Genomic DNA, 14,590 nt, shown 5'->3' on the forward strand with positions numbered 1-14,590 from the left:
TTTATGTTTAGTGAAGGTAATCTCACCACTCTATCTGAAAAGGTGACAAAATTCACAAATACAACTATCAGCTTCATATTACCAAACAGAAGAAATGTAACTGCAGCAGTTGCAACTGCGTAAAACCAAACAGACTAGGTGTAGTTACAACTGCAGCATTTACAACTGCATGTATTTTCAACTACACTGTTTCTGCAACTACGTCCAACCAAACAGTCCCTAATTGGAGTTAAATATATCAAACCAAAAACGAAATTTACATTTACATGCAGTTACAACTACAATGCAATTGTAACTACATGCAACCAACCGGCCTCTTAATGGGTTGAACCAAACCGGTCTAGAGCATATACACGGATACGAAATACATGATATGACACGAACATGATGACTTAGAGTGTTCAAAAAGTTTGACATGGACACGATATGACCACTTATTAAAATAATAATTATTATATATAAAATATTAAATTTGTTAAAATACTTTTATATTTCATAAAATTTTTACTGATTGTTGATATGGTTTAAGGAAAGAAAATTTTCATCATATTTAATTTATTTATATTGCCCAAAAAATTTATATACATTCACAAAAAAAAAAAACAAAATATAAATAATTTTACATTTTATATGCATAAAAAATAAAATAAAAAATGTATATTTTAAGGGATGCGTCATGGATCAATGTCAAACGGATCTACATAGCGTGTTGAGACTTATAGAAATATAAGTGATATATAGTGCATAATTGAATTATTTAATACTGAAATTTTAACACGTTATATGATGCATAAATCTAGCGACAATTGAATCAATAATCTCATAGAATGAGAGATTGTTAAATTGACTTTAAAATTATGTTACGCAAAAGAATGATCTAATAAGAAACGAGTTCAAAAACATTTATCAACAAATTTAAAGTAATTGACACAATTTATGTAATATGATTAGATTCCTACACACAATATGTAATATAAATGGCTGTTACATAATGCATTTAATGCTACATGTGAAAACATGAACAATTGCAACAACATTCTTTTGAGTTGGCCTACTGGCCTAGTCAGATAGGTGGAAACATCTAGTCCCTTCGAATTAAACTCCTCGAACTACTACAATCGTGATTTGATGTTAGAGATTCTCATGTACCATGTGTTCAATCAAAGATCTGTGACATGAATGGTTCTGAGAAGTGAACAGTTGATGAGAGTTTTTTCTTTTCCCTCCTAATATCATGCTATTGACCATTGAACAATTAATGCGTGTGGGCATTTGCAGATTGAAATTTCCCTGAAACTGACTTTTTTTCTCTTCTTTTTTTTGACATTCATGCTCTTTGAAGTATCTCCAAGCTACCTAAATTCAAAATTTCGAACTTTCTCAACTTAGCCAATGGTCAATGACACAGGCAGTGTGTTAATTAATCGACTTATCGCTATATAAATTATCTTAATATCTGATAATACTTGATTGGTTAAACTAATGAGGAACTCAAGCGTAAGCGTAAGTGTTTTTAGAGATACCGAGGATAAGTAACTAATGTAGAATTGAAAGAATAAGAGTAAGTATGTTAAATAATGTAAATTTCAGAGTTTAAATAATGTAAAACGACGGTTCGTATCTAAAAGCTTAAGATTCTAAATAACGATAGTTTTATATTTTATATTCAACAAAACACAACTATTTCATAGCATACAGATTTGTTTCGACAAGTTTGTAAAATTCAAAGTTCTATTTTGCAAGTTTGGAAATTACTCTCTTATCTCCCATCTCATCCTTCAGAGTCAGAAACAAAGAGGCAATTCATGTTTGTGAATGCTTTGGTTCTCAACCATGTCAGATAAGAAAGATGGAGAATGATTACTAGTGCAGGAGAAGTAACAAAGCATAAGTAGCATCGAAAAATTGCAGAGTAAAAGCATGCAAAGTTGATAAAAAAACAACTGCAGTGAAAACTCACTAGGGTAAAATATACGGATAGTCGCTGTATTAGACCAAGGAATGTTACTACTTATAAACCGCCTACCGATTATGTAACCCTGATTATCTTACCTCATTTTCTTAAAAAAAAAAGAGAATGAAATAACCTGAGTGACAAATTTTCAGCGAGCTGCGCCCAGTTTATGATAAAGTCATGAAGCAATTGCAGAAGTAAGCAAAAGCAGAGTAAATACTCAGCCAGTAAAGCTTAACTAGTCCAATTGCTTAAAAACCAATTCATTTTACATCATTTTAGAGGACCCCCAAATCCCAGAACACCATGAACTAAACCTCAGGAATCTAATTACAAGAGAGGAGAACAAAATGTGTCAGAAAAGGTTTTACTGACATAGAAGAGCATCATACAAAGCTGTGTCCTCCTCTTTCTCTCTCGATCCAGTAAACCTCTTGATGCCAACAAAATTGCTCTTTATCTCTGAATCTGTCTCACTTACAAAACCCTGAGAAGGACATTTTCTGCGACTAGAGGATCTACTACCATGAATTCATATATTGGCATTTACACCGTGTGATTCCGGCTTTCGGAACAAAAAACGGGTCCTAATTTACTTTTCAGTTGTTCGCAAAGCCACATCCATCATACAAGGATTCTGATTCTTAAGAAGGGAACAGAGATTCCCGGCATGGTTAACAGTATTTCATCCTAAGTTTCACCTTAGTCGCATACATTTATCCTATTCATGATGCCAGGATTATGGAAGTGAGAAGATCAATAAACCATGATTTACCTGTGCACACATTGACACATATAGAACCTAGTGCGAATAAAAGATCCCATGAACCTTCAGAAATTACCTGGAATGCATTGCATTATGTCTCAAAACCGAAAAATATCAATAATAAACTTGTTATCATCACATTTACGAAAACTAACAGGTCCTTCCACAGTTCAGGTAAAATATAGCTCTATTGATAGAAAACTTTCACTTACAACTTTACATGAGTATTGTTTCCTCTGGTGGCGATCTCATCTCCACCTTACAGTGAAAAAAAAAGAAAGAAACAAAAATAAAAAAAGAAATTGCCCAAAGCCGACAAAAAAGAAACAAAAGGAGAGCTTTAACATTTTGAGGATAAGTAAATGTTATATACATTGGTTCTCCATTATTCTTTTAGGCACCTGCTATTTGGACGCAGATTTTCAAGTCCTTCACTTCGTCAACAACCGATTTCCTCAAGCCATGCGAGTAATTGTTGCGACAAAGGCCTCAATTTAGGGGAGTCACTAACACAGAGGCACGCAATCTCGAGCATTCTCATAACCTCATTATTGTTCTCCTTATCATATATATGCGGGTCGATGACCTCCATTCCCTTCTTTTCCTTCTTCATCTGAATTACCCAAGAAACAACATCCCTACTTCCTTTCGGCTTACACATGTCCACGGGCCTCCTCCCTGTAAGTAACTCTAGCAAAACAACCCCAAAACTATACACATCGCCTTTATACGTCGCGACCGCAGATTGCCCATATTCAGGAGGAATATATCCCAAAGTCCCGACGAGATCGGTAGTAACATGTGTATCGTAGGGCAAAATTAGCCTCGCGAGCCCGAAATCCGCCAAGTGTGCCTCGAAATTCTCATCTAGCAAGATGTTACTAGACTTAATATCCCGATGTAGGATATGAGGGTCGCAAGATTGGTGCAAGTATGCTAAACCCCTCGCGGCCCCTTGTGCTATTTGAATTCGCTTGCCCCAGTCGAGGACCGCACCCCCTTCTACCTTTTCATGAAGCCAGTAGTCCAAACTCCCGTTCTCCATGAACGAATAGATCAGGAGCCGGTCATTGCCGATCCTGCAATACCCTTGGAGCAGAACAAGATTCGTGTGCTGGGCTCTTGAAAGGGTTTCGACCTCGGCATGGAATTCCCTCTCCATCTGACAATAATCGCCGGAAAGCCGTTTGATAGCCACCTTACTTCCGTCCGGTAAAGTTGCTTTGTAGACCAACCCAAAGCCGCCGCATCCGATAATGCGAGACTGATCAAAGTTCTCGGTGGACTTCAGTATATCATTTATGCTCAGCTCCTTGCTCTCCTTGTTCTGAAACAGTAGAACCAATCTCGACCCAGCCAACTCTAAGCTATAATCGAGGTCTGCCACGACCTTCGCATTATCTTCTCTTTTCCTAGACCGAATTCTCAAAACGATTATATATGTAGCAATGATAAGGGAAGCGATCCCCGCTCCGATTCCAATTGCCAATCCGACTATCGTGCCTTTTTTCTTATGCTTCGTACTATCCACCTGCGAAGAGGCGTTTTTTGGGCAAGGAATCAAGTGAATGCCACATAGGCCAGGATTTCCTTGAAAGTCTTCTTTAGAGAAAGTTGAGAACTGGCCTCCTGTTGGGATTTCTCCAACTAAATTGTTGTAGGCCACATTGAAGTAAGAAAGAAAATTCAACCTCGTCAAAGATAGTGGTATGGTACCGGTGAGATGGTTGTGCGATAAATCCAAGGATTCTAAACTCGACATGCCCGACAAATCGGGAATAGTTCCCGAGATATTGTTCCAACTCAAATCCAACACATGGAGCTTCACAAGGTCGTTAAACCCAGGCAAGATCGACCCAACAAGCTTATTGTTGCTCAAAATTATCGACGGTGGAAAGCTGCTAACTTGATTGTATTGTAGACCCTTCCCACTCGAATTTCTCTTGATGAAAAAGGGAAAATCTTGTGATGCCGTCCTTTCTAGCGATGAGTTACCGTAGATGAGGCTCTTCATGAGTGTTAAACTAGTAGGAATTTCTCCGGTGAGCGAATTATTCGATATGTCCAAGTAGAAGAGATTGTCCAGGTTTCCCAACCATACAGGGATCGTCCCGGTTAAATGGTTCCAGGAAATGTCCAAGACCTTCAATTTGCTCAGATTCACCAACCACGGCGGGATAGAACCCGAAAGAGCACAATTCGCAATGACAAAGACTTCCGTGTTAGCAAATCCTTGAATCCCTTCGGACGGCATTGACTCACCACCGCGAAAGTTCTTAGTGAACACAAGGTTTTTAAGATTGGGCAAGTTTTGTAGGATTTGTAGTGCCGAGAATAAGTTGGCGAAGTTGTTTCCGGTGAGCGAGAGATCGGACAGGGAGGTGAAGTTCTTGAAGCTAGAGGGTATTTCGCCAACAAGATTGTTTCTAGCAAGATTTAAGGTGGTCATTTGCGTGCAATTGGGCAGATCGGGAGGGATAGGTCCGGAAAACAAATTCGATCCGAGGTCGAGGATGTTTAACCTCGGCAAGGTTGTAAAGTTGAGATCGATGGTCCCCCGAAGAGAGTTATTTCTCAAGCTAATAGTAGTGAGTGTTGAACAACTAGACAAAGAAGGGGGTAAACCCCCAGTGAGTATATTGCATAAAGCACTAAAGCACTCTAGCTTATTTAATCTATCAAATACATCCGGGATCACCCCGGAAAAGTTATTGGAGGAAATATCTACATGGACAAGGTTGGAAAGGTTTCCAATGTTTGTGCTCACAGTACCAGATAGTGAATTCCCCTGGAGGTTTAGTTTGGTCAACGAGGATAGTGTAAAGAGATCATCGGGCAAAGTTCCGGTAAGGCCATTTGCATCGAGCAAGAGCTCGGAAAGGGAACTGCAGTTCCCGAAGCCGGCAGGGAACTCGCCGGAGAACATGTTCGCCGAGAACCGAAGCACTTTAATGGAATCAGAGGAATTGCAGATACCTGTATCGACGGGGCCCCAGAAGCGGTTCAAGCTGACGTCGTAGACTGATAGATTGCTCGATCCGGCGAAGATCGGGTGCGTGCCGTTGAATGAATTGAAGGAGATGTTGAATACCTGAATCGACGATAGGTTCGATTCTGCAGGGATAAGCCCAGATAACATGTTCGTACTAAGATCAAGGAGCTCCAAGTGGGGGAGATGGAATAGCTCCACAGGAACCGGTCCACGAAGGGAATTGTAGGAGAGATTGAGCAGCTTCAATTGATCTAATCCGCCCAGAGAAGAAGAGACGGAGCCCTTTAAACTCTTCTTGGACAGATCCAAACCAATCACCCTCTTCACCAGAGCAGAGCCCAAATCACATGATATCCCAACCCAATTACAGCAATCTGAAGAGGACGACCCATTAAAGCTCCACCCAAGATCACTCGATTGGAGCCCTTCCACAAAGCCCTGGAGCGCATTCAAATCGCTCGAGTCGCAGCTTTGTTGGCTCTGGGAACAGCAGAGGGGAGCGAAGAGGAGCAAGAGGAGGAGGGAGGAGAAGCAGGGGAGTCCCCTGTTTCCCATTTCAGCGGGTTCCCAGAAGAGGCGAGGGGGTGAAGTGGGTAAAGGAGACTCTTTTATGGAAGAGCATCGAGGATTAGCAAAACCCAGTTGAGATTTTGGCCTTACTCCAAGTGGCTTGGGAGGAAAAAGAAGAGGTGGTGGTGGTGAAGGAGAAGAGCTTAAATTGTTCACATCAATGGCGAGAGAGAGAGAGAGAGAGAGAGAGAGAAAGGGAGTGCGTGGTTTGGATTTTTCCCCGTAGTTTACTTCTTCTTCTTCTTCTTCTTCTTCTTCTATATAATTTATTTTATTTAATTTTCTTTCTTCTTTCTCGTGCTTCTTTATTACTTAATTCAACGCACTATTGCTAAAAAATTTTTTCCCCCTTTCTTTGTAGGTAATTAAAAAAAAGGGCGGTGGTTTGTTGAAGGTTTGGAACGGCGAAGACGAAAAGAGCAAAAAGAGGAAAGTCCAGAAATTATTCCATGCACCTGGAGCACCAAATGCCATATTACCCTGAGTATCAGCATACTATATAGTGACGATTTAGTCCATAATATTAAAGCTTTTTTAAAATCATTCGACTCTTTATATAGTATTAAATCATATCTATATATCAATTTGAATTCTTATTTTAATACATTTATTATTATTATTAAATATTAAGTACGGTGCGTGAGTTATAAGTATACACGCGGTGTAGGGATCAAGAACACCGTTTAGGGGGAGGGGGAGTGAGAGAGACGGAGAGAGGGTGACCGGGGAACAGGAGTCGTGACCGGCTGTAGGCGGTAGGCTCTGAACGGCGCACTCGGGTGGTGACCGGGTGCAGGAGGTCAACGGTCAGGCGGGGGCGACACGTTGGAGAGAGAGGCGCGCATTTCGAAGCCGCCGTGCCGACGTGGCGCGTCCTGTTTATGTTTATGATTGCAAAAATTTCTTCTTGCGCTAGTATTATGTGATTTAAAGTGTCATTTTCACACGCTATAATTTTATTTTTTGGCTATTTTTTTACTATTTTTTTATTTAATTAGTGACAAAATTAAAATTAAAAGATACCTAAGTAAATTATAAATAGGGTATCTAAAATTTGTTGTATATGATTTAACGAAAAGTTAACGAAGAGATTGGTGAAAAAAAAAAACCACCAAACACTAAATTGATACATTTTAAACCATATGATACTAAAATGAGAAATTGTGAAATTACTGGGATGGTATTTGAAGATTACCCTTTATAATTTTTATTTTTATTACAAAAGTTAGAAAAATGAAAATATTTGACTTTTCAGGAAATTCTAGAAAACATTTTAGGAATCAATCAAATTTACTAATAATTTTATCATTTATTTAATGATATTATTTACTTTTTAGTAGATAAAAGTAGACCAATGAATGGTTAATATATTACTAATAACCATTCATTGATATAGTTTAAGGAAAGAGCTTTCCTCATAGGGTTTGTGATAGAGTGGAGATGGAGAAAAGCAAAGAGCTAAAATTGGGTTCTTAGTTGTGTCATTGTTACTCCATTACTTTTGTAAAAAGAAGAGATGTGCAACAAAAGAAAATCCTTTACTTTAGAGGAATCATAATCTATTTGGCTTCGCTTCTTAACGCGCACTTCAGGATATGCGCGTTAGCATCAAAAAAATTTACAAGTTAGATAATAGATATTTTTGTTTGCCCGTCTATCCCCAAATTATTATCTACAAATGTACTTTTAATAAGTTATTAATGAGCAATAAATGAAACTTGGCGGGATAATATAGCTCGCTTATGAACAAAGCCAAACACGCACTGAATATCAAAGTTGCTAATAAAGATAAACCAAAATGTTATTGCATAATAGAATAAGTAGAACCTTAGTTTGTAGTATATGTTTTTCAATTATCAATTTGTTTATTTGTTCATATTGATTTTTTAATTATCAATTTAATTGTCATGAGGTTTTATATATAGATATGACATTAGAAAGTTAGAATAACAAGAAAATCTTTTGTTAGGATATATATTATACCCAATATATCTTTGATATAATATGGTTACCGTGTACACCTTTATTCTTGTAAATTTATTTTAATGAAAACTTAAAGAATCATTTGTATTTTCTCCAAAAGAAAAGCTTCCACACTTAAAAAAGAAAACAAAAAAAAAATCATACTTAGAAAGTTGAAAGAGAAAATGAAAAGGCTACTGTCAAGTTGTTGCCAATTGGTGTGAACACTTTGCTCAAGTTAAAATTTAGGGAAAACTTTAAAAACCTGTTTTGTGGTTTTACTTTTTCTCACTTTAGTATTCTGTGGTTTAAACTGTATCAAGTTAATACTTGTGGTTTCGCACTTTTTTACTTTAGTACTCTGTAGTTTAAGGTGTATCAAGTTAGTACCATGTGGTTGCGGTTTTGCACTTTATCATTTTAGTATCCTGTGGTTTCGCACTTTATCACTTTAGTACCCTGTGATTTAAAAACTATATGGTACTAACTTGATACAAAAATAAAACCACATGGTACTAACTTGAAACAAAAATAAAACAACAGAGTACTAACTTGAAGCAAAAATAAACCACAGATATACACTTTAAACCACAGGGTACTAAAGTGATAAAGTGAGAAACCACAGGATACTAATTTGATATACTTTAAACTATAGGGTACCAAAATAAAAAAATATAAAACCACACACACACACACACACATATATATATATATATATATATATATATATATATATATATATATATAGTTTGACTATAGTGTTTCCCGAAGTATTAAGGAGTTGGTATCGATTTAATATAATAAGTGGAATAGTAAATAATTCAAGGGCTAAAAACTGTATAGTAATTACTATTCATCTACCGTCGATGGTAGCATAAATGGACTCATTTTTTTTTCATATATAAAAATAAATCCTACCTGTTGAAAATGAACTAAAGTTAATTAATCATCCACCTAATTTTTTGGGAAAATATTTATTTACAAACCAACTACCATGTGTCATTGGGATCAAATGACATCATGTTAAACATTTTGACTTGGAAATATTGAAATTGATCAACTACTATCTAGAGTCCATTGACCAACACCAATTTTAGGAATTTTTAAAGATTATTTAGACCAGGAAAAAAGGAAACAACTTTTTTTTTTTTTTTTTTTTCCTTTTGTTTTCCTTCACTCTTTTAATAAATAATGCAATAATCTATTTGCAAGTAGACCTTTCCCTCTATTTGATGTCAGGTAAAGCTATTTTAGTCATGAGGATTATGAGGTTTAGGTTAAATTATACATATCTTATTTGAACTATATATTGCTTATTTAAAATTAATATCTTGACTTTTAAAATTTTCACTATATTAATGGTTATCTAATCTTAGTAGTATTTATAACATTTTAATTGAATACTTTGTAATCTAACGGAGTATTCTACAACTTAAAAATGTTATAAATTAAAAGTTAGACAACAATATCTAAATTTTGAAGTTCACATATTCTTTCGATATGCTCTGTAGTTCATGTCAAACTTGTATCTTCAAAGAGGGAAAAAAAACGATTTTTTTTTTTCAAAGAAGCACTAAAAATTTCAAATAAAATCCCTCAAATATCAGTTTTTTAATTATCTTCTATTTTAACTACCTAAATGTTTATTTCAGCCTCATATCCGGACACAAATAATTATAGAACTCTCCATGCTACCGAAGAATTTAATATAGTTAATTATCAACAAATGACAGAAAAAAAAGTTAGAGAGTATCGATATACAGTACATTTTCGTAATACGAATATACTAAAATGTACTTAATTAAGTGTTGACCTTATTATTGAATATGTACACTAATATATAGGAAACGTACGTAATACATGATCAAGTATGATATTTTATATAATATACACCAACTATAAATTACTGTTTATATATAATTAGAACAAGATTACTTGATTAAACATAAAGTAAATTATATTATATATTAACATAGTTGACATTTAAACAAATACTTTTTTTTTTTTTTTTTGAGAAAAGGTAGCGAGCTACCCGCTTCATTCATTAAGCAAAATGAACTAGGCGTACAGATTGGAAGCAGCTGGGGCTTCCGGAGCAAGAGACAGGAAAGTAGAAAAACAGAAAACCAAAACAAGAAAAAAACTGAAAGAAACAAAGTAAAAGTAAAACAGGAAAGAACAGGCGCAGGGGCAGATCACAGTAGATTCCTCCAAGATGTCACTAGGAGGTTGGCGCGGTCAAGAGCTCGAGCCGCATCAGGGGCCTTTTGGTTGAAGATAAAGTGATTTCTTTCATTCCAGGCAACCCACCAGATTGCCGCCAAAGAAGTTAGACCTTCCGATCTCTTTTGTGCGTCGTTAGTGTTGGAGATAGTGGTCATTTAAACAAATACAAATCAGATATGATTTAATTCATTTAAACAGGCATCAGGGGACATTTAAACAAATACAAATCAGGAGCCGCATCAGGGGACATTTAAACAAATACAAATCAGATATGATACATTGAACAGGCATTTTGATCGTCGCTGTCCACCTCTATTAACTATTCATCAAATTCATTTAAGTATTGTAACAATGGAAACTTGACCAAGCAACAAGGCTTTGGTTACGAGTATTTCAATGCCCGTGTATGTAGGATTTTGATCATGCAAATTAAGTATTCATGATTAATTAGAACTTACACTTTGGTCAAAAATTGTATATTGCACTATATTTATATTTATATTTATACGTTATGATTGATCCAAAGTATCGTGACACGCACTTTGATAAGTCAAAGAGTATATATATTTATTTATATTTATTAAATTCATTGTTATAAAGTGTAAAATTTTTTATCCTAGCTTTATGATTTGGTCAACAATTATTGCACTATATTCTATGCCACATGATTGATCCAAAGTATTGTGACAACTCATCTTGATAAGTTTAAGTGTATATGTTTATTTGTAGAATACGAAGTTATTAAATCGTTGTAAAGTGTAAACTTTATAAAAAAAGTTCTCAAGTTACTCTATTTTAAATGGTACACTACAACAATTCTATTACACTACATGAATTATTACATCGAAATTAAATTATTATAGAATATATTTTATTGTAATAATTTGCGCTGTTGTGATAATACAACACCATAAAATTTATAACAACAATTCTTTTTGTTACAAAAAATTATGATAATTAATAACCATCAATTATAACACTATATATTATTGGGAAAAAATGAATTTCCAATTGTGATAAACTCTTAAATGAGATATCAAAGGGGGGATTGCATTTAGACCATTATTTTCTAATTGAAAGGGATAGTGCTAAAGTGTTGAACTATTTTTCTGTAGAATTTTGTAATAAATAAGTTATTTCACTTAAGAGAGAGAGAGAGAGAGAGAGAGAGAGAGAGAGAGAGAGAGAGAGAGAAATAGTAATGTCTTTAAATACTCTGTTCTATGTATACACCCCTACCTGGTTGGGACTCTATGAAAGAAAACCAATTTGTTTCCTAATTATGAAATTGGAGCTTATAATAATACTAGGGGATTTTTTGGTCGCATGCAGTTATAATTGTACTACAGTTTTACCTGGATGTATATCTAAATTCAACGTTTGTTTTGATACATTTAAATTCAACTACTATAGTTGTAACTGCATGAGAAAACTCAAGAATTACGCCTAAATTGCCTGCAGTTTCAACTATAATACTTTTAAAAAATAATTTAAATAAAAATAAATTTACCTTCCTAATAACCTTTTAAATAGTGTTTTTTTATCCTTTCCTACATCGGGGGTAATCTCTTATTACCCCATATATTAAATGACAGAAATACGTAAATGCACTTCTCAACAGCCGGCAACCAAACAAAGTATTTATAGCTACATCGCTTTTTATTACATGTAACCAAACAAATATATATATAATTATAATTGCTGTATTTTCGCTGCATGCATCTCTAATTACAATGTAATTATAAGAGAAATGATTCGGTACTTTTTTAAAAAAAAAATAAAAAAGATCTTAACCGTTGATTAATAGAGGGTAAAAATGTAACTTTAATACTTAGCAGGTAAAATGATTATTTTATTCAAGGTTAGTTTGGTAATTAAATACTACAATATTTTAAGAAACTTTTAATTGAGGTCCTAAATCTATGCATTAATTAGCACTAATTTAGAAAATTAATTGATTAACCAAATTTATGCAATTATTAGTCATTAATTTAGGAATCTACTTTAAATGTTTTAGTGCTTCTCAAATTATGCATTAATTTAAATTATAGAAATTTTAGAAATAGTTTTATTTCTAAATACGATGAATTTAAATTTTAAAAATTAAATACTTAAAATTTAAAAGTGAAATTTAAATTAGAGGAATTTCATATTACTATTTAAAAACTAAATTTCTACCAAGATTTAAAATACAGTTTATTCGCATCAGTTTAAAACGTAATGCATAAAAAACTTAGAGAGTAAGATTTCTACAACTAGATTTCTCTAGAGGAATTTCATATTACTATTTAAATTTTAAATTCAATGATTTAAAAACTAGATTGAACCGATTGATTTGACTGATCAGACTTTGACCTATTCTATCAAGAATCTGATTTTAACCTATTGAACCGAATAACATTAAGAACAATTTGGAACCGGTAAAGATAATAAATATTTTAAACAGAATGATAATTTAACTGTTAGAGCTAATAAATATTTTAAATATAATTTTAAACATATAAATTAAAAAGATTAGAATTATTGGTGAGAAAAAAAATAGTTAGGAATTTGAATTCGAATCTGACTAACAATCACAAAACTTATTTCCGAACTCGACAGATTTCAAAAATCTATATCCAAATTCAAAACTGACCAATTTTCCGAAACCCAAAACCAAACATAAACCAGAAGACTAGAATTCAAACAATTATTTCTATTTACCATATTTCAAAGTATTTATATGAAACTTAAATTTTTAAAATATAAATTTGAATATAATATTAAATTTTAAATTTAAAAGTGAAATTTAAATTAGAGGAATTTCATATTACTATTTAAAGTTTAAATTTAATGATTATATTGTTAAATTATTTGAAAATTTTCTTATATGAAATGCCAAATTATGAAAGGAAAGATAGAGAGAGTAAAAGGAAACAAAGAAAAAATAAAAATTTTAAAAATATAGTAAATATAAAATGACTAAATTGCCCATGTATTAAAAGACAAAAATATTCTTTTTTGAGGTACCTGGTAACCGGTACCTCTCCTAAAGTGACCTGCTATTGCAGGTCACAATTTAAAAAAAACTAAATCCGAGCCGTTGAATACACGTGAATGAACGGTAACAAAAAAAAAAAAGTATAGAAGCATTACTCAATTATAATTACGTCAAATCAAATGACCCCTAATATGCTATGAAATCAAAGTTTTTTGTAACTATGTTTTGTTGGCTTAAAGAGCCAGCATCCTATCCTGTGGTGAAGATCAAGGTGGGTCGAGTCATAATTAAAGTCTGTGAGCTGTGTGGTGGAGGCCGGGGCGAGCCAAGTCACAATCGAGACTTGCTTTGTATCTATATGTTTTAAGTGAATGAATTATATATTTCTAACAACTCGAACTTTTGAAATTAACGGTTAGCACCAACGATCCTACATAGTTCACTTAAATTTATAGATGTAAATGTTATATGATTCATTTTGAAAAAGCTTCCACTACAACATCACATTATAGGCCTACTTAAAGGCGATCATTTGAATAATTGCATTATTATACTAAATTCCACTTAGATGAGATCAAGAATGAAATCAGAGTTTAAAATACAAAAACATTGTGGGTATATCTCTTGTGACAAAAAGGCACATCCAACTTATGCTACATCCACCATTAGTGGTATTTGAATGTTGCACCATTCTCAAAAAGCAAAATTTCATGAGGACCCATAAGCAAATAATAGAAAAAAAAAATATAGTGGTACATGCTATGATTGGAATAACCTGATAAGGGGGTCACCATCACTTATTATTTGATGTTCATGGCCCTATAATATGTCTAAGAGGTGAGGAATTCTATTCTTCGAGTGTGTGCTTTAAAAATGGTGCAAGGGCATGTTGGTTTATATGAATTTAGGCAAAAACCTACATAAATGGAATCCAACATAGGTATTGGGGTGCTTTTTCAAGTTGAACTTGTGTTAATTGATGATTCAGGGTTGAGAATGTATATATAACTTAAGGACCTGTTTGGAAGAGAATAATTAAAGTTCCATAACTTTAGCTTATGTTTGTATCTCATTATTGGACACTACAATTCTTTTTTTCTTGTGTGTGAGGCTAAAAATTAATTGGATTGGACCGAACCG

The 14,590-nt window shown here is 33.9% G+C and overlaps 1 protein-coding gene across 1 annotated transcript; it reads right to left on the reverse strand.

The window, feature by feature from the left end:
• On the reverse strand, positions 2,890-6,570 carry LOC109703550 (phytosulfokine receptor 1-like). Its single transcript, XM_020224200.1, has one exon. It carries the CDS (start codon positions 6,265-6,267, stop codon positions 3,160-3,162), a length of 3,108 nt encoding a protein of 1,035 aa, XP_020079789.1. The 5' UTR covers positions 6,268-6,570; the 3' UTR covers positions 2,890-3,159.

Source organism: Ananas comosus, linkage group 25 (assembly GCF_001540865.1).
Source record: "Ananas comosus cultivar F153 linkage group 25, ASM154086v1, whole genome shotgun sequence".
Lineage (NCBI taxonomy): Eukaryota > Viridiplantae > Streptophyta > Magnoliopsida > Poales > Bromeliaceae > Ananas > Ananas comosus.